Source organism: Chrysemys picta, chromosome 4, assembly GCF_011386835.1.
Source record: "Chrysemys picta bellii isolate R12L10 chromosome 4, ASM1138683v2, whole genome shotgun sequence".
Lineage (NCBI taxonomy): Eukaryota > Metazoa > Chordata > Testudines > Emydidae > Chrysemys > Chrysemys picta.
The window spans coordinates 53,148,817-53,173,634 of record NC_088794.1 but is presented as its reverse complement, the minus strand read 5'-3'; the positions used below and the strand labels follow the sequence as shown (position 1 = coordinate 53,173,634).

Below are 24,818 nucleotides of genomic sequence, written 5' to 3'. Positions count from 1 at the left end.
GCATTGTGATGGAGTGTAAACCCCCCTACTGGCACTGAAACAGTTAAAGGGAGCTGGAGGGAGCTCAATTAGTGCATTGGCTGCAAGTGTAGGCTGGGCCAGGACAAATGAAACCCAGCTGGAGCTGGCTGGCTACTATGATGGGGCTACAGGACAAAAGGAGACGGTTTCTAGGGGCAGAAGAGGCCTTGTTCCTCTCCTGTAGTGTCACTCTGGTGAAGCCAAGAGAGACATGGAGCAAGCTCTGGTGATGAGCCCTGATTTCGGACCTAGACTTCTGGGAAGCATTCTCATTGGAATAGGAGAAAACTTAAGAGGGATGAAAAGTCAAGCCCTAGGAGGACAGAAGTTAGTGTCAGTTTATATTTTTCAGTTGGGAGTTGTTGGAGGATGCTAGGGAGGAGCCTGGCTAGGCCCTGCCAGGAAAGAAGGGTGAGTGTTGAGAGGCTGTGGCACCTCAGAAGAATACAGGTACACAGTGGGCCTAGGAAGGGACTGTAGGAACCCTGCTACCAGCCTGACATAGCAAAAAGTCCAGGGAGGTAGCTGGGGGTAGGTCTGAATTGACAGCCCTTGCCTGCTCACTACAGGGTCCCTGGGCTAGAACCCAGAGGAGGAGGGCTTCTCTGGGTTCCCGTAACAGCCATAAGGGAATGTGGTTTGAAGCCCCTGATATAAGGGGATAGGGACTCTTGAAAGCTGTAAGAGGGGGCTATAAGGACCACAGAGCCCAGAGTCAGGGGATGAAGACCCAATTTAAAGATGTCTGATTCTTGTTTGGACTCTGTTACCCCAGATTGGGGGGGAGGAGGACATATGATGAACTGACTGCAGGGCCTTTTCAGGAGACAAGGCAGACCACCTCAGGGCCAGAGCTGGTGGTAGTGCTAGATGAGGAGAGCCTGCTATGCCACACAGCCACAAGGAGATAGTAATAGTTACTCTGCATTCACCCTCCAACAGCTTTATAACTTGAATGCTGTAATAAGTCTAACTTTGTCACTGTTAAAATTCTTTTCTATCCTGATCCTATGGTTGGGGTCAAGTATCAGGGGGTAGCCCTGTTAGTTTGTATCCACAAAAACAAGTCCGGTGGCACCTTAAAGACTAACAGATTTATTTGGGCATAAGCTTTCGTGGGTAAAAAACCTCACTGGGTTTTTTATCCATGAAAGCTTATGCCCAAATAAATGTTAGTCTTTAAGGTGTCACCTGACACTTTGTGTAAGTAAAAAAAGATTGTTATATGGTAGGTTATCTACCCTAAGGGCTTTTAGTCTTCCATTATAAGACCTTTACTGAATCAAATAACTGTAGCTTAGTTGGAAGGAAAATTATGCACTTTAAAGAATTAAGGGATCAATTTTTTTTAACAGAGGAAATACATTTCCTTTTCTATATAAAGTCTTTATTCATAGCATGTTGGACGTGTGGGGTTTTCTTTCTTTTGTAAAGAAAACTCCCCCTAACCTTCCTCTTCTGTGCCTCTGGTTAGAAATGTGGAGGAGAAGAGGGTGTCTTGGAAAGGGTTCATGCCAATTTGATGCTGTGAAGGGGTTTCACCCTTTTAAAATGAGAGAGGTGTTTTTTACGCTTACAGAAGACACAAGCGTACGAGGAGTACTAGAGCCGCCCTAGTGTGTGTCCCAGCGCCACACACTGTGCGGTAAAGCTGGCTAGGCCCGGCTACTTCGGAGGGGAAATATAGGGAAGTTTTCCCTACTTCTGACCAGTTTTCAGAGTAGCAGCCGTGTTAGTCTGTATCCGCAAAAAGAAGAACAGGAGTACTTGTGGCACCTTAGAGACTAACAAATTTATTAGAGCATAAGCTTTTGTGGACTACTAATAAATTTGTTAGTCTCTAAGGTGCCACAAGTACTCCTGTTCTTCTTTTTACTTCTGACCAGAAAGTCAGCACGCGATGTAGCAGCTGAAGACGCTGGGTGGAGCGATCCCCTACTACACTCTGACTGTTTAAGCCAAGCAGCATCTTCTCCCTGGTAGCAGAGACTAAAGGCTGACGGCGAAGCACGGGGCGCAGGGGCCTGTCCGTGGCACAGCGGCTCCCTCTCACCCCAGCAGATTGGCTGAAGCTGTGTGGTACAGGAGCGGGGCCGCCCCCCGCACGCCAGCAGGTGGGGCTACGGGCCGGGCTAGCCACGGACCTGCGCTCCCCTCCTTAGCTAGCTCGCTCCTGCCCGCAGCCCCCTCCAGCGGCTGCTGCAGCCAGCGCCGCCCCCGGGCCCTGGCTGGCTGCAGCTCCGCAGCATCCTCCGGCTGTTCCCCGAGAGACTCCGCGCTGCGGATGCTGCGGATGTGCCTCCGGTTTCCCGGCTCAGAGCCATGACGCCGCCCTGCGCGGGGCTGGCCGCTCCCGGCCTTTTGCAAAGCCCCCGCGCACCGTAGCCCGGGCCCGGCTTGCGGGGGGAGAGCCGCGGGCGCTCGCCCACTCCCTCGGCCTCGCTGCCGGTGCCTGGAGTCACTGGGGCTGCTGGCGGGAGGGGTTCCCCAGCCCGCCGCCCAGGTAAGCGAGGGGCGCGGAGCCTGGCCGATGGGCTGGTAGCTGCGCCAGCACCCGCGTCCCTGTGTCCGCCCCGAGCCGCTCCCTGTCCCCCGCCCCATGGGGGCTGGAGAGACACCCGCCCTCCCCAGCCCTCCCCTCCCGGTTAGGGGCTGGGGCCGCCCGCTTGCTGCCGGGGGGAACAGGAGGCCGGCTCCGTCCCGCATCCCTGCTGGGGGAGCAGCCCGTGCGTTGGCGTGTGGCTGGCAGGCTCGGCTCCCTGTCTGCGGAAAGGCCCCCGTGTCCCTGCTGCAGTGCTGAGTCAGGCCCCGCTTTCTGTCTGGTCCCTGTTGTTTTGCTTTGGGTTGAAGTTCTGGCTCTACATGTGGGGTGGGCAGCATGGTGTGTGGGGGTTGATAACTGAGGTACGCAGCAGGCTTGTGGGTATAGCCTGTTATTCCTGCCATCCTACTGTGCGTGTTTGGCTTGACTCCGTCATGCTTTATATTCTGCACCCCAAAAGGGGTGATAAGGAACCATTAGCAAAATCATGCAGTACTGTAGACAAAACAAATAACTCCAGTACTTGCCTTAATTCAGTAGGTCAGCTCCAGCAGAATAGCATCCCAGGGCATCATTTGTGGGACTGGGTGGAAGGATTAATAAAACAAGATAAATGTTATCTATTTCTGCATGCGTATTTTGCCTTGGCAGTCTAGAGCCCATGATTCCCTGGCTTGTTTACTAAGGAGGACAGCAATAGTGCTCACTACTACTATTATGTTGTGAAGTTGTAAATGGGGTTCTCACTAGGTGGATAGGGCCTGATGTAAAGGCCATGGAAATCAATAGACTCCCATTGAAATCAGTGGGTTTTGGACGAGAGACTTATTAAAGGGTGAGGAGTGTCTGTCGAGATGCTCAGCGAGGGCGGTGACTTGATTTGTGATTTTGATACTGATGTCGCAATGAGCTACGCATGAACAAATCCCAGAGCTCATTCCAACATTGGGACCTAAACATCTCTGCGGTTGAGTATCCCCACCTGTAAAGCTGGGAATAATATCTCACAGGGGCCTTGCGACATTTATTTAACATTAATATTTGCAGGACAGTTTGAGATCCTTGGATGAAATGAGCCATGTCCATGAAAATTATTATTTTTAAGTTTAAAAAAAATATTTTAAATTAAAAGTCCAATGAAACAGACTCTTTTCATGAATGGACGCCAAACTCTTTACAAAAGATGCAGCTAGCTGATTCAGAAGAGGCATTGTTAAGCTTATTTGACCAGTGCAAACGGGAGTTGTTCTAGATACATTCTAATAGACAATAGTAACAATCTAGTGAAAATAGACCATTGCAAATTAGACACTAACCTAACAAGTACTGCCTCAAATGCAAAAAAGGTTTTTGATCAGGTGGCATCTGATTTCAAAGCGACACTGCACAGATGAAATGTGGAGAATAATTTTTATTTTATATGTGAAATTGTGTAGCCTGGAGAGTATAGCTGTTAGTCTTTTTTATTTTGTGGAGACCGCCTAATTAGAGTGCAGCCTGTAGCATAAGAAGGATGTTCTAGTAGGTTGGGAGATAGCCCATGTCTGCCAAATTCTAGTCTGTGTTCCTGGCTCTGCCAGTGATCTGCTGTATAAACTTGAGTAAACCACTTAACCCACTCCACACCTCAATTTCTCCATCTGTAACATAAGGATAATACTTCCCTACTTCTCAGGGTTGTTGTGAGGTTTAAATCCATTAATGATTGTGACACACTCAGATGTGGTGGTGGTGTATAAGGAGAGAGAGAGAGATTTTAATACAGCCATGCTTGCACTTCAGATTCAGAATTTCTGGAACCCATTTTTCAAAGGAAGCAGCAGTTTAGGACTGTAGTGGAAACCACATTATGTGGATGTATAGATAGTAACAATCCAATCTGTTTTATATATTTGGGGAAATTTTGTGTTGGCACTATTTTCCAAGAAAAAGTGAATAGAAATTGTTTTCAATTTTTTCCCTTCCATTTGTTTAACAAGACCTACCTTATACATCTTAGGTTTTTCTACAGCATCCAGCACTGTACTCATCTTCTAGATGCTTTTTTGTCATCAGACCTCTTAATTGCTGCATTGTTCACTGTAGCTGTGACCCTTCATTCTCCAGGCCTGAGATCCTTTGCTCTACCCTTTCTGCTCATTGAACATCCTGGTGTCTCCATCCTTACCTTTCTCATGTGCTGGGGATGGGGTGGCTCTGGAACTTGGTTGGGGCTGCTGCTGTACTATCGGAAAAAAGCTCAGGTTATCCCTTGCATGCCATGGGGCAAGGAGGTTGGCTGGCTGATCCATGTGGGCTACAGAACCATGTTCCATGGATGGAGCCTATTTCTTGTCTCAGTTGAGTATTAGATTGACTCCAGGACATCAGGATTGGCTCATTGGTGCGTTTGCACTAGATGGAGTCCTGTACGTGGAGGTTGGATGGCTCAAGTGATTAGAAATGTGACATAGAGATGGTCAGTGATTCTGGTGCTGGTTCAGAGATGTAGAGAGAAATGAGTGGCATAGCTTTTCCTCTCTAGGGTGCAATTTACAGATTGAGGCATGGCTGGTCTTGTGGCTAAAACGCTGGACTGGAACACAAGTGATCTGGGTTCAGTTACTGGTTTTGCCATAGGTTTCCTGTGTGACCTTACACAAGTTAACCTCTCTGTGTCTCACTTTCCCATTTGTAAAATGGGAAAAATACTTCCTGCCTCGTACCCTTTATCTGTCTTGGCAATTTAGATTGTAAGTTCTTTCGGGCAGAGTACTGTCTCTTCCTGCATGAATGTGTATAGCACCTCCCACAATCAGGCCCTTTAGGCACTACTGTAATACAAAATAATTCATGATGAGTTTTCCTGTTATCTCCTCTAAGATGAGGGAGGTAGGATGCACCAGGTTTAGTCTTTTAATTATTGTATTAAAAACTCAGAGCAGCTTCTTGTATTTCCTCTGTATTACTTACTGCTACATTATCATCCGTATAGGCCTGTGCTCCAGTTTACCTTTAATAGCCTTGATGTGCTCCTGGGACGGTTTCTCTTGCTTACTGCCTGATTTTCTCATCTTTTGCAGCCTGTGGTCCACGGATATTATTAAGTGAAAAAGTAAGTTTTTGTTTGTTTTTTGTTTTTTTCTTTATTTTCATGCAGAGGATATTCTATGAAATGGGAGGTTGGGGAGATGCTGGATATTTGATTTCAGAGCAATGATATATTTTTTAATGTTTTTAGCTTTCCATTTAAGAGCTAGGTATTATTATTATTTATTACTTGAAGTCACAACCAGTGAACGGTTACTTAATGTATAGTAGATAGTCTTTGCAAATTACTTCAAGTATTTCACATTCACTTTTTTCTCTGAAGGATGTAAAGTTATTGAATTGAGCAAAATATTTTACAAATGCCACTTTTGCAGTGTACCAAGGGATTATTCTAAAGTGCATGTGATGTGATATTATGCTATAAAATCCAACATTGTAATCTCCACAACTACTGGTTGTTTATTAAATCAGTGTTTTTTAATAAATCATCCTAACTTCCCTGTGTGGATAAATCATGCTTCTTGTATGGAATTAAAATTTAGGAGCCAGATTCTGCATTGATTTACCTCACTATCTTCAGATGGATCCCATTGTTTTCAGGTGGATTACACTGAGTTCTGATAATAAGTCAGTGCCGAATTTGGCTACAGTTCTGGAACATATGAGCAAAACACTTTATTACACTCCTTAGTAGGTATAATGTCTAAAATGGTAGGTTAAAAATATAATCTACTTTTCTTCTTCTATCTGATTTCAAAATCCAAGTAATGTATGTGCATAAAATTGCTTCAAGGGTCTCTCTTCTTTTAATATATATTTAAAAAGTCAAGCACTTGTTAGCAATCCTAAAAAAAACAAACGAGACAAAATATCTGTATCTTGTACATTATGGGAAGGAAACAGTTTCAGATTTTTGAGGGCTTGTGAACAAAAATATTGAGTAAATGATAACTGCATTGAAAGGATCTCCTTATTTTGAACCTTTAAAAAAATCAAGAAGGAGGATCTCTGATTTATCTAAAACTATACAGAGAATTTTGCTGGCTTTTGTTTGTTTGGTTTTTTTTGCAAGGGCAGGAAGAGTGTATATCAATTCAGTTCCATTCTGTTTTTTTCACCTCTTCCCTAAAAAAAAGAAACATTGAAAATGTCTCAGGATCCTGATATTCCACATACAAGTGAAGAAAAATCAAGTGATTCAGAGGATATCCAAGAGGACAGCTTGAACAACCCAGATCAATCTATGAGAGAGAGGATACGACAAAGTACCTCAAGTCCACACAGATGCAACAGAGCTCAATGTAAGCAAATCTGTTAAAATAAAGTACAAAAACGTATTTTTCTTGTTGTGAAGATAAATATTTAGATTCTTTTAAAAGGCTCACTGGGTGCTGTGCAATTAACTATTGTGTAATTAATTAAATATTGTATCGATCATTAATAATTAAAAAGGAGAAGGAAACATTTTTTTCCTTTAATGTCATTGGCTTTTCTGTCCTGTGAAGCAACCCATAGGGAGGCTGGGTAAGACTGCCATAAGTTAATGCACCCCTCAAGCACTCCTGATCAGGCCACAGTACCAGAATAAAAACCAACAAATGTGTTTCTTCTTCCAAAGTAAGCTTGAAATTCATTCCAGTTAGTTATAGGAAGGAAGTGAAAGCTGTCACTAGAAGTAGTCCTGGAATTCCGTTGTCATCAACTCATAATTTTACTCTCCTTGGTTATTTAGGGTCTGATCCTAAAAGGTGCACAATGCCTTCTATCCTTATTAAAGTTCATGTGGGTGGAAGGTGCTCAGCAACATTGTGGGCTTGCCACCCCATCTGGCTATCCTTCCATCGTAAAATCACCACCCACATCCTTCTAGAGAAGAGTTGTTCCTTCAGTTCACTTTTTGCAATTACTGGGCCAAATCCTTATGTTATCAAAACTCTTATTTAAATAAATGGAAAATTTTCCATGAATAAGGGCTTCAGAATTTGGCCATTTGTCATTTTCGAAATAATTGTTTTCTGTGCTTTTTGTATCTGATTGATTTTGAAAAGTACAGGGAGCCAAATTTAGGTCCCAAACGAGCAGGGTCTCAGAGGCACACTATATATAGCCAGCCTCTGTGTGGTGGGGGAAAGAGCTCTGCGTGTCCTCCTCTAGCAGTTCCCATTGCCCACAAGGAGCAGCATTCAGGTTTCTTGCAATCATTCTCCGGGTGCTGTGTTTTGTTGGGGGAGAATACGAGTGCTATTGTAGAACAACCTGTGGTCATATGGAGGCTCCCATGAACATTTGAAATAGTGTCTTTTACACCCTCCACTACTATGTGAAATCTACATCTACTTTAAACCCTACTGTTGCTGAAAGCCCACAGGCAAATAATAGAGGTCCTATGGTCACAAGGTCCTCTTATGCCTAGAGATACCCATAAGGGAGGAGGAAAGGAAAGCACAGGATCAGGGCTGGCTTCAGGCACCAGCCCAGCAAGCAGGTGCTTGGGGCGGCCAAGGGGAAGGGGCGGCATGTCAGGCTCTTCGGCTGCAATTGGGCGGCAGGTCCCTCTTGGAGGGAAGCACCTGCCGCCGAACTCCCGCTGAAGAAGAAAGCAGTGCAGTGGAGCTGCCGCCGGAGTGCCACCGATTGCAATTGCGATCGCGGCTCTTTTTTTTTTTTTTTTTCCTGCTGCTTGGGGCGGCAAAAACCCTGGAGCCGGTCCTGCACAGGATATTAATAAACTTCAGCCCTTTGCACCTAACATTACTGTGAACCAGAATCAGTAGAGTGGTGTATTCTACACATGTATCATGTGCATGCCTGTGTCTGTGATCCTAACCAAGGGCCTGCACCTGCAAATACTTATGCATCTGAGTAACTCAGTGCTTCTCAAACTTTTGTATTGGTGACCCCTTTCACATCGCAAGCCTCTGAGTGTGACCCCTTTATGAATTAAAACCACATTTAAAAAAATATTTAACACTATTATAAAAGCTGGAGGCAAAGCGGGGCTTGAGGGTGGTGGCTGACAGCTTCTGACCCCATGTAATAAGAGATCACGACCCTCAATTTGAGAACCCCTGTGAGTCATCTGACTTCAGTGGGAATATTTGAGTGTCTAAGTATTTACAGGATCTGGCCCAATATAGTATGCTCATTTTCTTGTTACATCATCCAATCCATCCGCTTAGCTTTCTGGAGGGTTGTATCCTTTGGTTTATAGTTTAATAGTGTTCTTAACCTTCAAAGGGACCTTACCCTTCGATTTGACCTCTTTTGGGGGGTATGTCAGCTTTTGGTTCTGTCAGTCAGTGTAGTATACCTTAAGTCTGAAAATTAATGAGCTTTAATGGGGCTGGAAACATTTTCAGTCCTAATGCTACAAGGCAGTGACAAACATTCTTGCCAGATCATCACGTTGTGTTAAGGTTTATTGCTAGAGTATGGTCTTTCTTGTTTGGTGTATTTGTGTTTAATGTAGGAGCTGGTTATGATATTACTATTGACTCTGAAAAGTCTGATATGACTAGCAAGTCCCTATAGGTAAAACAAATGAAAAAGCAAATGGGAATTCCCCTGGGTATGATTTCTGCTTATGGCTAAAGAAACAGAATTACCCCAGATATTATTTGCAAAAGCCTGGCAACAGTTATGTCTTGAGCCATTGAATACAATGCATTTTATTATTTGTGTTTTTGTTTTTAAAAACAGTGCTAATTATTTGTTGAGCATGATGGTGTTTGGAGCTGTATCAAACACAAGAGACATTCCCTTTGGGATTTATGCTCTAAACTCTGATATTGCAAGATGCCCTTCAGAGAGTCCAGTGTGCTGCCATACATGTGTGAGCAAAAGCAAAAGTCAAGTGGTAGGCATAGTCCTCTGCACTGAGAGGTAGCTAGTCATGAGTGCTGGGTAAAGAAGGGGCTATGGTCAAGAGATGTGTGTGTCTGAAGAGATGTGCTTAAGTGCATTTTTCAGCATACAAATTAGGTGCTTAGCTATAGTTTCCCTTCTTAGTCTTTACTTCTGCTGTTAGGCAGGAATAATTTAGCAATCAGGCAAGAGCACTTTGATTTAAATGCAGGCTGAGTGCACTGCCTGTCTGCTCATCTCTTCAGACTTCGCAATACTCCCCACAGGCATTGTGCAGGATCAAACCCTAGGCAGTAATATGCAAGCGTATAAAGTGCTGGGTGAACTGAAGAGCTGTTTATGACAAAGTGGCACAAGTAATTCTTAAATAAATGACACTTTGTATAGCAGACAATTGGGGAAAGGCTTCTCAATGAAGGGCCTGTTTCATGTAGAAGGTTGCTACCTGCATAATCCCAATTATATAAACCTGTTAATCGATCTAAAAAAATGTATTCCAAATTAACCTAATGTGTGATTAGTATGGATCAAAGGGTTTTATTTCAGTATGGGGGGTGGGGTGTCTGTAATTATATGTAATGTTTTTGCCAAGATTGGAATTGAAGTGACAGAATTATCACAATCACAGGGTGACAGAGCAGCCAATCCTTGCTTTCTGTTCTTTATATTCCTCTTTCTCACTTTTCCTTCTGTGCAGCTGGGGAGAAGTCTGGCCAGCCCTCTATTCATCTGATGGCACTAATGATATGGTCTCTTCTCACAGATGATTGGACCAGAGAAGAGCTCTCTTCCCTTTTCTTCTCAGTTTTTGGAAGGCACATGCTTTATTACTCAGAATAGCTTGTTGCAGGCCTGGTCTGTCTCTGTGCTTAGCACTGAGGTCAGCACTGCTACAAGCACAACTTGGGGGGAGACCTTCTCCTAAGAAGGTCAACGGCAAAGCTCCAGTTGATTTCAGTGGGTGCAGCATTACTCCCTTAATCAGCATCTATTATATCATCACCACCTTTACCACATTTATTTCTACATGCTGCTAATGCATTCTGTATCACAGTAACATCAGCCCTGGGATGTTATATAACCTAAGTCAGGAGAAATTGGAGCACTAGTTCCCACTATGTTCAGACAGCTGGTACCGTTTTCAAGGCTTGGTTTTACCACCCAGTGACCTTCCACCTCCCATTTTTCTATAGCTAGTTACTCCTTCCTTTACTACCTAATGAACGCTGGACCTGGTGTGTGTGGTGTCCTGCCGCCCTGCTGCCTCCCATTCCTGTGTGCAATTTCTAATTCTCATGCCACTCCAAACCCCAGTCTCAGGCTTCTTGCCGTGCTCTAGGATATGGAGCAACCCGTGTCCCATTGAGCATACAGAGATGAATGGAAGGAGAAGAGCTGTTGCATCAGAGCACAGGTTAGGCCTTGAAATCATTAGCAAGTTAAGAATGGCAAGACCCTGGTTTCAGGAAACAGGGGGCAAGTAGGTTGCTGGTTCCACCGGAAGTAGAGAAGGGAAAACTAGCTGTTTTCTTGCATAGTGCTGGTGGTGGTGGTGTAAGTGCTTTACAGATACTTTGGAAGACGAGATCCCTCCCTGCCTTGAAAAATGTACAATGGCAATGTGCACATAATAAATGCAGCAGAAATCTCCAGGACTGAATGGTGAAGTTGCATATGAAGCTTTTTGGCCCCACAATATTGTCTGCATATTTTGTAGAAATGGTTTGCCCCCTTCACCTGGGAAGGACTTGATTCTATAGCCCTAAAAGAAGATGTGTGTTTTATGGAGGGACTTGATGCAGCAGAGGTTGCAGGCATTTTGGGGCCTAGTTAATGGCTGATTGGAGCACAACAGTGCTGTAGAGGAAGCAGCCTCATCAGATCTATGACATCGAGGGAATCCTCAGCTGGGCTTGTCTACTGGCTCTACATCCCCTTTGTACTGGCCGACTGGTGGAAAGAGGCCCAGAAAGGTTGAGGAGGATCTTACCTCCAGCTTCTGAATGAATAATTAAATGTCATATATTTGTTAATGTTACAGCTAGTCCCCCTCGGCTTGTGTCGATGAAAGAGCTGATGGAAACAGCAAAAGGAGTTTCCAATATGGCGTTAGCACATGAAATTGTAGTCAATGGAGGCTTCCAGATTAAACCAGCTGAATTACCAGAAGGCAGGTAAGATGGTTACTGATAGAAAGAAAGAAATAGCAGTTTATATCACTCCTTTGGATGTAAAGAGTGGAATATGCAGATACTTTGGGGGAAAAATTCCATGAAAAGAATTGTAATGTGTTTTTTAGCTTTTCACCACTTTTTCATTCTAGCACCACTATTTTACTCTTCTATATTCTTTAACATCCTCTTCCTTTGTAGTAACTATCTAAAGTTGACTCTTGGGCCTGGTCTACACTAGAAAATTTGGTCGGATTAACTATGTCGGTTGGGTGTGTGAAATATCCTCCTCCCTGAGCCAACGTAAGTCCCCATTTAGATAGCGGTAGGTTGACGGAAGAATTCCTACCGACTCTCGGGGAGGCGAATTGCCGTTACGCCAATGGGAGAACCCCTCCTGTCGGCATAGGTAATGTCTGGACTGAAGCGCTGCAGCTGTAGCGTTAGACATACCCTTAAGTTGCTCTTGGAACTGTGAGGAAAATTTAGCAGGGTACACTTTAGTCAAGGCCCTGAGTTTGGTCAAGCTTACTTGCAGGCCTTACACGAAGATCCTGCTTGTTTCTGTGTGTCAAGAGGTAGGAGGAGTCACGGTGGAAAAGTCCCCAAGCAATACAATTTGTAATTTTCCAGGCTTATGAAATATATAACTGCAACAGTTGTGTTAGAAAGGTCGCTGACCGCAAAAGAACAGACAGTGAGTAACAGGAGGGGCCTAGAGGGGGAGATGATTGTTTTTGCTTTTGGCCTGTATTGATTTTGCAATGTATTCCAAATAAGGTAATTAAAACGGAAGTATGTGTAATTTGTCTGTGGTTTTAACCTTTAAAAGCTGGTTAAGGTTTAAGGAGGGCAGAGCAGCTTGCCACTTTGCATGGGGCTATGCTGACTCTCCTTGCATATACGCTCGCATAAAATTAAAGGAGCCTCAGGCATTTTCTGATTCAAACACAACGAGTGGTTAATTTTCCACAACAGAACAAATGGTTACTGCTTTCAGGATTTGCCTGAACTTCCGTGGTTAATGGAGTAAGAATTCCAAGGTAGCTCCAGGCATCTTCAGAAAAGGATCAAGGCCGCATTCAGATCTGGTGTGAACATTTGCAGCTTCAGTAGAGTTGCACAATTAAATCAAAACATTGAAACTTGTAACTTGTTGTTGAAGTAATGGGATTATTTACACTAACTCTGAATTTGATCATCCAATTTAGTAAAAATATCTTAATGCCCATGTATTTTGACAAGCGGTGAGTTGTGCTCAGTCATGAAGGAAATACCTCACTGCTATTACATTCTGGTTTCACTTTTCAAATTTTACCCAAAGGACTTGCACCGCTTCTAGGAAATTAATTGGGTTATGTATTGCTAAGAAGCACTGATGTTGTTCATGTGAAGATGAAATAAATTGATTTTGTGATTTGTCTTCTCTTTATAGATTACTTTTAGAAGTAGCGTTTTCTGGATGCTTTTAAGGGTCTTTTTTTTGTTTTGTTTTTCACCTGCTCTGTATCTTTTTAGCTGTGATGTCAGCCATTCCAAATCATTCCAGTTTTTATACTCTTGTGCCTGATTAAAATGGCAGTTTTCTCCTCTAAACCTCTCTAATTCATTACATGTAAGATACTAACTTTGATATTGTTGTGTTTACTAACAGCCTGGAGAAAACTGTAAAGGAGATTGTACATAAAGCTTTCTGGGACTGTCTGGAAGCCCAGTTAAGCGAAGATCCACCAACATATGATCAGTCAATTAAACTTGTGGGGGAGATTAAAGAGGTAAGAAGGTGTGACATCAGAAGTAATTTACAGAGATTACATGGCACAGATACGCAAACTGTATACACACAGTTGTTATACAGCGATGGCAAAATGCTCTGTAGAAGTCTAGACGATAGCTTTATCTATAGGCTGTATGGACACATGGGGGAAAAATAATCAAATGCGAAAGCAAGAAATGCCGAGTCATGTTAGATGAAGGGAAGGTTGCGGGTAATGTTACTTTAATAATTCTGAGGTTGCAGTAGCAAAATGTGACATTAATTATTTTTGCTACAATAGCACTTAGAGGCACCAATCTAGATTTAGCAAAAAAACCCACCATCGAAAAAACCCTCCCTGTCCCAAAGAGCTTACAATCTGAATAACACCAATGCAGTATAGAATGCAGAAAAACTATGATTAAAAAATATACTGTGTAATTTTTGTGGCCCTATGTTTTGAAAAACTATTAAGACGGCATCTGCCATAGAAATCCAGCATGAAGTTGGTTGTTAATTCAGACCATTATTCAGTTCCTTTGTAAGATGGTGAAACAATAATGTTGTTTGTTGTGAAAAACTAACAAAATGAAAATTTGTTTTCTTTCAGACTCTTCTATCTTTCTTATTGCCTGGTCATACTAGATTAAGAAATCAGATTACTGAAGTTCTGGATCTGGAGTTGATAAAGCAGGAGGCAGTGAACGGGGCCCTGGATATTTCTAAGCTGGCAGAATTCATCATCGGAATGATGGGGACCCTTTGTGCTCCAGTTAGAGATGAGGAAATTAAGAAATTGAAAGACATTCATGAAATAGTCCCACTATTCAGGTACTGGAATGACGATAAGGAATTGCAAGGAATCAGACTGTGGGTCACTTAATTAATTTCAGATTTGCCTGTAGATCCTTGTTAAAGATCCAAATTTTACTTGTGCATGCTGGTGACATAAACAGTCCGCTAGCAAAAAATTCTTTCTAGAAAAATATAAAGCAAGCAGAGGGGGAAAACTATAAAGAAGAAAATTCCAGCAGCTATTAGCAAGGACCCTTTTGGTTCTGGTGGACTGAAGGTATTTCTATGTAGCTTTGTGTAATTGGAAACAATCATTTTCTGAAATGGCATATTTAGGTAAGAGAATCTTTCCCTGGATATTGGGAGACCGTCTTAAGAAAAAGCATGAATTCCTTGTTCACTTTTCCTTTCTGCTGATATACATTAAATAATTTAGAAAATAATAAAGTTCACTCAGCTTTAGGGTGGTCTTCTACCAATTCTTCCTTCATTTCTCCCCCTCCACCTCCTTTCTCATACGTAATAAAAGAATATATTACAGGTGTTTAAAAGTGGAAAGCATATAGGGCCTGGATATGTCTGATGCTATTTTCCGTTTTGTTACTATCTCATTTAAATAAATTGTGCAAGTTCTCAACAGTTATAGGGAATTTTGTTAACTGTCATCAGTTGTTTATTGAGCCATTTTGTTGACACAGGTCAGAGTATACACATGTATAGTGATAAGCCTCATGTTAGACTTTCCTAAATTCAGCATGTGATGACGTGTCCCAAGAGAACTGATCTGTGAAAAGGACTCTAGTACATTCTCAGAAGTTTCTTTACAGGGGAACAAGCCTCATTACCCTGGCGCTCTTTCCCAAGACTTCAAGCTCCATATAAATACTTACCATGCTTTTTTAATGTTCTTAATAGCTCATTTCCTTGGACAGTCTATGCTAAGTAAGTCTTGCAAACTACATTTTAAACATGTGCAGCCCTGCTTGAAAAAATAACATCTTTTTTTCTTTTCTTTCTTTCTCCAGAGCAATTTTCTATGTATTAGACTTAATGAAAATGGACATGGCTAACTTTGCTGTCAGTAGCATTAGGCCGCATTTAATGCAACAATCTGTTGAATACGAAAGAGAGAAGTTTCAGAAGATTTTTGAGAAACAGCCAAGTATGACTTTTTTTTCCTCTTCTAAATTATGTGCCTTTGCATGTTGGCGTCACAAACACAAAACAACCCACCAAATTCAGTATTTTGTTACATTGGTCCATAATTCAAATAGAGATACCTCTGGTCCCTAAGCTTCAATTCAAGAAATTTACCGGTACAACAATTCTGCATTTCAAAAGAAAAAACAAACCCAGACCCAGGATATCAGTATAATATATGACACTATAAATCAGCATCAACATGCTTGTCTGTAGTACTGCCAGATTAATTTGTGGTTTCCATCCAAGAGGTTCTCTGTGTTCAATCTGTTTTGGTATCTTGCAGAAGTTCTGAATCATAAAGTAAATAAAATGCATCTCAGTAACTAGCACCATGGGTAGTAGGAAAGACTAGTAGTGGTATTATTTGAAAACTATTCATGGGGGTGAAAAAGATAACTCCTGAAAATAAGATTTTTACCAAAATGCTTTCTTTCAGATTCTCTAGACTTTGTCACCGACTGGCTGCAAGAAGCATCAGATGATCTTGCCAATTTGAAGTGTAAAAATCCACCTTCCCCTGGTGTTGGTGCTGCTGCTAGTGGAGTTCCTGTATTGTGTCCTGCTGCTGTGCAGAATTGGGCATATCTAAAGCTGCTTAAGTGGGATCATGTGCACAGGCCTTTCCCAGAAGTAGGTATTTAAGAGAAGACGTAGCTTCTTCTATTTAATTTTCTACACTGTTTTTGGTGATATAGCAGAAATCATTTGGATCCATAACCTTGTTCTTGACATAAAATACTAAAAGATTTAGGATTTAACTGGAGCTCTTGCAGTTCTTTTAATAGGATAACTCCATTCTGAAATCTTTCTTTTTTTTTTTCTTTTTCAAAACTGAAGTTTAACTGAAGGTGAGGTAGCGTTATCTACTGTATAGATCACTGGACTTGGAATCAGGAGATTTGGGTTCTGTTCCTGGCTCTGTGTCACTGCACAAGTCATTTCCTTTTCTGTGCCTCTGTCTTCCCTCCCACCATTTTTCTGTCTTGTCTATTTAGATTGTAAGCTCTTCAGGACCGGGATAGTCTAATACTTTGCACAGTGCCCCGCACAGGAGTGTTCCAATCTCAGTGAGACCCCTGGATGCTACTGTAATACAAATCATAATGTATTCTTTTTATCAGGTTACTTCTTTAACAGGTGTTCCTTTAGGGAGTTCCACTATGAACTTTCTGTATATGATTTTTGTAATTTTCTGTGGGTTATATATGTATATATGTCTCAAACACTGTCACATGGGCTCTCACTACAGCGGTTCATAAACTGCATTATGTTATGTGAGTTGCAGCTATTGTAAAGAAAAAAGATGCTTCAGAGTTCTTTCTGCATGGCTGAGCAGATGTTTTGATTACTAATGTCTGGTTTTATGCATGCAAAATGTCTGTTTAATAGCTGTTTGTGTATGAGGCTCACAGCATAAATCTCGGGGTTTAGGATTTTGCAGGAGAAGAATTGTCTGTCTTTCTGTCTTGAATCAACTGTCTCTTACCTTCTTATCTTTAAGAGCTGGACGGCTAGTTCATTGCTGGGAAGATTCTGAACCCAAACCTCTGAATTTAAACTAGATTTACAACCTTCAGCTTATTGCAGAAGCAGTGCAGTTAGATTCTGTTGTACCACTATAAACCTAGAGTTATTCCATTGACTTTGACTATTGTATTCAGTTTGATGGAGGAGAATCATAAGGGATATGATATGTCCAGAACTGACATTGAGTTAAGTAATCAAACAGCTGTTTGCCCACCCAGTCTGAACACTCTACAAAATCTTTCCCCTTTATGGTAGTTGTAACTTGTATCTTATGAACCATCTAATGTATTTCCCTGTAACTCTGTTTTGAGAGGAAGGCACATGTGAGAGAGTTCAGAAAACTAACATTCACAACTGAGCTACAAAAGTTTACATTGTTCACTATAAATTATGATTGGTGTAATGTGATCCATTAATTGATAACTCTCCTGCTTTATTTTGAATGTAGTAACCCAATACGTTTTAACTTTTTATCTCAAAAGGAGAATATTTTTATTCGTTTGTCTTGAAACAAATCCATCTGTAATAGAAGCTGAGTAATTCAAAGATGAAACATAAGCATTTTTTTTAAAACATTCTTTTGTGAATTGAATTAATGCTCATTAAAGCGAGGGACTGAAAACATTAGATAAAGCCAGGCATTGTGCAAGTTTACCAACATAGCTCTGTTAAATCACCTTGGTTCTCACCTGCTAATCCCTGATACTCCACTCCTGGATCTTTCTGGAGCTCAAACTGCCTATCATGCTGAGTTTTAATAAATGTAAATAGTGGTATTTGGGATGGAAACAAAGGTCCTCTAAGCACTAAGATGAAACGTTTAGTGACACTTAACCTTGGGTCTACCTTAGGATAAAAAATGTATAATGGATACAAACATCTTCAGGGCATAAACCAGCCACTAACTAACCTGTGTAGAAAGATTTCTCCCATAGGAAGGTTATTCTATAATTGTTCATTGTGGATTTCTTGCACTGTCCACTGTTATAGGGAAAACATCAGATTAGATGGACCATATTTGACTAGACTGATTGTGTAATTAGGTGTTGGAAATAAAAGACTGGTGCACTATCCCACTGCAACACCAATCCCTTGAAGGGTCCTAGAGAGAGAGGAATCTCTAGTAATTATCTAACTTTAACCATAGTAAAAGCTTTTAATTGGAAGAGGAGTGTTTTCTGAGTATTGCATCTTTTTTTATATACTAACAGTGACATTGAATTCTACTGCTATCTGGGAAATCAGGTTTTACGAGTGAATTTGGAAATCTTGTAGGAGGAGCAAATGGAGATAAAAAGCCCTCTCTGGGCTTCCAAACATGCTGCTTACAGAGCACCCCTTATTGGATTTTACTCAGAGTGGCATTGGTATCACTGGCCCATCCTTCAAATGAATGGAATACTGATACAATTTTGAAGTCTGTGTACTAAAGGAATTCAGTTTTCAGAATAATCTTCATTATGTTACATGGCCTCACAATTTCATTTTCACTATACTTTGTTAGCCCAGCATTTTGATTTTACTCTGTCTTTGCAGACATTGTTAATGGACCACACCCGCTTTCAGGAAATGCAGCTGGAGCTGGAACAGCTCACCTTGACTGGTGCTATCCTCCTGGTCATGTTCAATGTAGTAGGTGCAGCGCTTTCCAATCTGCCAGGGTTTGCTGACAAAATCAAAACCATTATAAAGGTGTTGTTGACAGGAATGCACCTTCCGTGAGTATCTGAATGACTCCTACAGAGCATTTCTCAACTATGTTATGTTCAATTGTGGAAGTGGTGTTCAGTGGCTTAATTTTGTTGTGATCCTAGTGAGTATTGATTGCATGGGCTTCTCTTACTCTCTTGACTTCAAGAAACTTAGGGAAGGATAGAAGGGACGAGTGATTAGAATGGAGGGCTTTCACTCACGCAAGCATACAAGGCCAGCAGTTTTTTCTAAGGAAATTAACCACCTTATTCCTTTCCTCATCATCCGACATGCCTGTGCCAAACAATTCATTTGCTGTCATTACTTATTTCATGTGAAGTCTTCTACCAAGTCCACAGCCTTTTGTTGGCAGTTAACCATGCTTCATAGCTTGGACCAGTCTCCCTCCATCCTTCACAAAATCGTTTGTTCTATACATGTGTGCAGACACCTGTTGGTTTAGGATGACTGCCATAGACAGTGGTGGTGAGAGGAACCAGTGTTTTGTTAATATATAGGCTGCTCAAATCAATATAATTGGACTGATTGTAAAGAGTCAAAATAAATGACTAAGCAACAGTCCTTAAGGAATGGTTTACTCCTTCATGTTCTCTCTAGATCCTTTAACCTGAGTGAATCTTTGGCTACTGTTGGTGAGAAGGTCTGTGCTGAAGTTAATAGCTGTCTTTCCCAACATGGATTCACGCCATTCACAATTGAGAAAGAGATTGCGCTTAAAGGACAGATCCAGACATTGGGAAACTCTGACAACACCATATGCAAGTTGATAGGTAATCTTGGAGTGTATATGCAGTGTTCTCAAACATGCTTTTTTCTTTTGCTACTAGTAAACTCATTGAATAACCTGTTTCGTATGATTTAATATTGATTATTTAATAACACTTGGTTCTGATGTATGGTGAGCCATTAGACAAAGTTGAGTGCCTTACCTTGACCTCTTGAGCAGCTCAGCAACTCTGAAAATCAGGTCAGAATTTAAGTGTAGTTGCCCAAGTTTCAACTGTAGAAGTGATCTTTGAATTCCTAAACTTGGATCTTCACTGAACTGTCCAGCCACCTGCATCACCTGAAGTTGTAATTATTTAAAGTGATGATCTTTTCAGACAGTAGAACATAATGTTGGGATCTGTGCTCGGAGGAGTCTCTGGACTGAAGTACCTAACACAGGGTGTGCTCACCTTTTTTTTTTTTTTTTTTTGGTAATGCACCATGGAGGAAGATCACATGCATTGTTCTTGTTTTGTATTTAAAAACACCTTGGTCCTTTTCCCCCCCTAGATTCTCGAATCCAGACATTTTTGGAGAGCTATCTGACTTCTGGTCATCAGAAATCGTTTCCTGCTATTCCTGGGGGATTAGGCCCTATTCAAAGAGAGATGGAAGAAATTGCTGTCAAGTATGTTCGCCTTGTCAACTATAACAAGATGGTGTTCAGCCCGTACTATGATGTGATCCTCAGCAAACTACTGAATAAGGAAGAATCCCAATTGTTAGGGTAGTCAGAAGAATCATCATACCAGTTTGTATGCTATCTAAATAGTGTTAATTTTGTCTGCTAAAAAAAATTGCAATTAACTTGGCTTTGGAAAATGGCATTCCATTAAAACATAGTTTTATTACTGTAACTCAATAGCACTGATTCTGAAGGGGAAAATTATGTACAAGTTGGGATAGGCGCTTTGAATTAAATGGTAAATAGATGCAATTTTAGCATAACAAATTATGTTTGTTAATTTTATGGCTGTAGTTTTTGCTACTGAGCAGATGTTAGATAAGACTAAACAATTGTACAACCAGACTGCATTTTTAAATTGCGGATTTTGTGGGAGGCTTTTTGTAGCATTCTAACTCTCCAATTTACCATGAAGTTAGTGTATGCGTTCATCTAGCGAAGATTAGCAAAGGTCTCTTCCATACTGAGTGATTTGGCCTTCTGAAATCCTATTTTAACAACTGAAGAAATAATTTTAAATTTGAGATGTAAGAAACTTGAATAATGGTGGTTAAGAGCAGGCCCAAACATAGCACTTTATTGTAATAGTATAAGGCTCCTAGTCTTTCTGCTAATCACATTTTTCTATAGCAATTTTTGCTCTCTATCTGCAAATAAGTTACCAAAAACATGATATAATTATATTTTGTAGTGAACTTTCTGGTTATCAAATAACTGTCTTCTACTATGTACAGTGTTACAAGGGTGACCGTCTATAAGATTGCAGCTGTATTTATCTCTTTGTAAAACTTTCAGGTGGGCCAAGAGAAAAATGTTTTGATAAGAGTGGTATTTCTTGCCTTTCTTTTGCTGGTAGTTGACTCCTTTTTATGTGAAATACCAATTTAAAAAAGTAAACATTTTAACATTTTCAGAAGATGGATAAAGACTTATGCATTGAATTTCAGGCTTGAGGAAATTTCCTTTTTTTTTTTTTTTTCTAAAACTGTGTGACTTATCAGACAATTGTATATGCTCATAGTTTCAGAAATATCACTGAAATTGAAACATACCAATAATTTCTTAAATATTTTAAACAGTGACTTTAAAAGGTATAGTAGGAAATGAACTATTTAAAGTTCATTTGAAGTCATGGGAAAATATTATTTAGTGTTTTAGATGCTTTTTCACTTTTTACAGATGTTCTTGAACTCAAAGTATTTTAGATTCTTGAGAAGATAACTAGCAAGATGTTCTCTAAATGCACTCGGAAGGATTTCTGATCTTAATAATTCATAAAATATGGAAATTTAAACTTTTCTTGGAAGTAAATATAAGGTTTAGGACAGTTAAAAGCAAAATTGAAACTTTCTTCAGCTGATAGAGCCTATCAGGTTTTGAGTAAGAAATGGTTGCCAAAGTTCTTAACATAAGCTCACTTCACCTTATATTACCTGAGATGCTAATAAATGATAGGCTGGTACCTTGTCCTAAGAGTTCTGGGGCGGGGGGATGCTATGACAAAAATAGAATATTTATTGTATTCTAAAATGAAGAATTTAAAAGAGGGCCTCTTTTTTGACACTATTGATTAATAAAATAATAGACTAGTTGACTTGTCAGTCACATTCAACAGAACAGGGGTAAGAAGGGAGGTACCCTGGAGTACTTATTCTAATACTTACACTTCCCTTTGCATTTTGAAATTTCATTAGTTCCTAGGGCTAGAACTGAGATCGGATGTACAGCTCTAACAGTTTTCTGCTCTATGGGGAAGATGGAATAAAATAACAATAGCTTTACTTGCTTGATGTATCACCACATTAGCGAATTAAATTAATCTCAAACTTTGGTTGCACAATGTGAAACAAAGCTTACCTCATTTTTATGATTACAAAACTAACGACAATATTAGGAAACCATTTTCTTTGTTGGATGGTTCTTTTGGCTGAACTGCTGAAAATATATATTTGAACATTCTTTAGTAAATTGAAAATAAGTAGCTTAAGCTCAAAAGTTTATCTAGCACTATTTTTTTTGTACTGTCCATGTTCTATTCTACTCTTGGTCTCACTAGTGCACCTCAATCCCTTTGTTCTCTGCCTGTGGCATATAATAGTCTAGTCTTCTATGGGTTGTAATACTTTGGCCTAATTTCAGTTGTTGGGTTTAGTGTGCAGGTGCTGGGTGGTACTGGTGGCCTGTGATACACAAGAGTTCAGACTAGATGACTCTGACCTTTAAACGCTATACTTTTCATAGATAGAAGTTACTGAGGGCTATTAGAGAGATACATTTCTTGCTCTTGTCCTCAAGCATTGGTGGTACATTTCTCCATACCTTTGTGTAGCGTCAGTGTGATCTTAACTCTCTTGTGTATTCACAGTGGATGCTTCAAACCTATTACAACAGATGGTGCTCTTGAATTGCAATGGCCCAAATGCTGCTGCAGCTCCAAAGCTATGTTTTGGTTTTCACCTCAACAATTCCTGAGAGAGATGAAGGTTAGAAAACAGAAAACAAACTACTCTGCTTGTGATAGTCTTGTTTATGAGATCTAAGTGTACCGGTTCTAAATTGCTGGGGAAAAGGACATAATGCGCAAAGTGATCAGTACATCTTTCTAGTACCACTACATCCATTTTTGTTATGATGCGAGGGCAGTGGTATGGGATAGGGAGGAGGGACATAGAGACATAGCTGAACTGTTTTTTGTTTTGTTTTGTTTTTTTAATGGAATTTATCATTTTCACACTCCTCTGTACATTCTGGTTCTTAGGCCATTGGCACAGTTCCTAGTGTAATTTCTAGCCCAGTTTTGTAGATTCAAGTTGTTAAGTGAAAGCTCCCAAACTTCTGACTACTGTACCCTGAAACCTTTTGAGTGATTATTTCAAGGTAGAAACAAGACCAAGACTGATGCCAAAATGAGAAGTAGGAGTCATGAGCTGATAGCCTTAATCCTCAATTTCACATCCTAACATTTTCAAACCTGGGTCGTGTGCTCAGCCCTCCTGAAAATAAAACTACTTAAATCAGATGTTTAAATATGGAGTTAACCACCCAGGTCTGAAAATCTTTGGAGTAGGTGTCTAAGTGAGGAATAAGCACACCAGTAGCAGATGAGTGGTGACTGACACGACTTGCTCTCAGCCCGATATGGCTTTTGTGGGTGAACTTTCTTATTTATGTTGTGCTATAGAAGTGTTTGGGAAATCCTGCACAGAGTTCCAGGCTTAGACTTTAGTAACTCCAGTGGTTCCCCTACCAGCTTTGTTTAAAAATACACTGAATCTGTTTTGGTTTTCTTACTACATTTATCACTGATCGCTTACAAACCAACCTACAAGCTTAATGCTAAACTGAGCATACTGAAACAGCAGAGACTGCATATGCTTAGCATTCATTGAGTAAATGCTGTGATAAGTACAGTGTCAGGATGGGTGATTCACTGTATGGATAAGCAATGGTCAAATACTGAATTGTCAGATAAATGTATACTTGCTTAATGTAGGAGATCATTAGACAAAGCTGCAAAGTCCAGATGTCCATGAGTGCCAGCTCCTGCTTACTGTTCTCAACACACACCTGTGCATGTTGCTCATGTGGTCAGTATAGCAAGTCCCGTCTTTCTTAATATTGTGTTTTGTTCCTAAAGCTTTATTAACTTTACATTTAAAAAAAAATCTGGGTAGCAGGCACATTGGTCGAGTGTGGGGTGCTGTACTAACTGAGAACCAACGACTCCATGTTTGGACTTTGTCAGTCTTGCAGATAGTGTAAGTTGCTGCTGTGTTGTAATGTTTATTTTGGGCATTTGTTACCTATTACTAAATTTTAAGTGTGGCTTTTTTAAGTTACTATATGTCACATTTCAGTTACTTTCCCCAGATGTTCTAATTGTTGAGTGACAAGCAAAACTGATAAATATTCTTCTCATAAAGTCCCTTTAAAAAATAAATTCAGATAAGTATGGCAACGTAAGCTCTCAGGCCAGCAACTGGAACCTGATTCAACTTCTGTGTGTTGCTTCACGCAGCCACATTTGCTCCTTAGTCTAGAGTTCTGTGCCAAACAGATGAGGGCCTACCTCTGTAAATATCCCCCTCTACCTTGTTTCCCATCAAATGAAAGTATGGTCCTGCAGGTTACTAAGCAATTCCTATTGCAAATCCAATTTACACAATGTGAAGAATATACTTTACTGGCTGAATATGTCCACCTCTTCAAATCTCACTAGCCACCACTAAACTACAGCTCTCCACATGAGTGGTTGGAATTTGTTTGTCTTATGTAGTAAGAGCCTGTATAATCTGGAGAAAAAATAATGCTCTAATTATTAAAGTGCAATGTTGAATATTAAGGTGCAAGTTTAAATGCAATCTAAGAGATGTACCATTAACTTATTTGAAAATGACTGCAGTGGTTTAAAAAAAAATCTTAATATATTTAATAGCTTGTTTTTGCCTGTAAACTAAAGACAGTAATGATGGATAAAATTAATGCAGGACTAACAGTACTTCTGGAAATTTCAATATACAAAGTGTGCATCTGATAACTTATCTTTCTGTGTTGTCAGTTCTTTTAATTTTAAATTGCTTTGGAATGAGGAAATGCATTATCTTCCAATATTTTGGGGAAGGGGCAGGGGTAGAACTCTGAAACCATCATGAGGAATTACCTCCCAACAAATTTATCTCTTTTGAGGCTGCTTTGTTTGGTTGATGTAAGAGTGTATACATAAAATCTGAATGAGACATGAAG

At 40.6% G+C, this 24,818-nt stretch overlaps 1 protein-coding gene across 7 annotated transcripts; it reads left to right on the top strand.

The window, feature by feature from the left end:
* The first annotated feature begins 1,895 nt into the window (after window positions 1-1,895).
* On the top strand, window positions 1,896-24,811 carry TCP11L1 (t-complex 11 like 1). Of its 7 annotated transcripts, none has more exons than XM_065594963.1 (12): window positions 2,022-2,135; window positions 5,626-5,657; window positions 6,730-6,894; window positions 11,499-11,631; window positions 13,283-13,403; window positions 13,995-14,215; window positions 15,205-15,341; window positions 15,819-16,012; window positions 18,446-18,627; window positions 19,220-19,392; window positions 19,901-20,018; window positions 22,441-24,811. In XM_065594963.1, exons 3-12 carry the CDS (start codon window positions 6,741-6,743, stop codon window positions 22,613-22,615), a joined length of 1,608 nt encoding a protein of 535 aa, XP_065451035.1. In that variant the 5' UTR covers window positions 2,022-2,135; window positions 5,626-5,657; window positions 6,730-6,740; the 3' UTR covers window positions 22,616-24,811. The 7 variants fall into 7 exon arrangements, with proteins under 7 accessions (XP_005291582.1, XP_042713205.1, XP_065451035.1 ...); XM_065594961.1 differs by lacking the exon at window positions 2,022-2,135 and adding an exon at window positions 2,223-2,524 and having other exon boundaries at window positions 5,538-5,657; XM_065594962.1 differs by lacking the exon at window positions 2,022-2,135 and adding an exon at window positions 2,384-2,524.
* The last annotated feature ends 7 nt before the right edge of the window (window positions 24,812-24,818 follow it).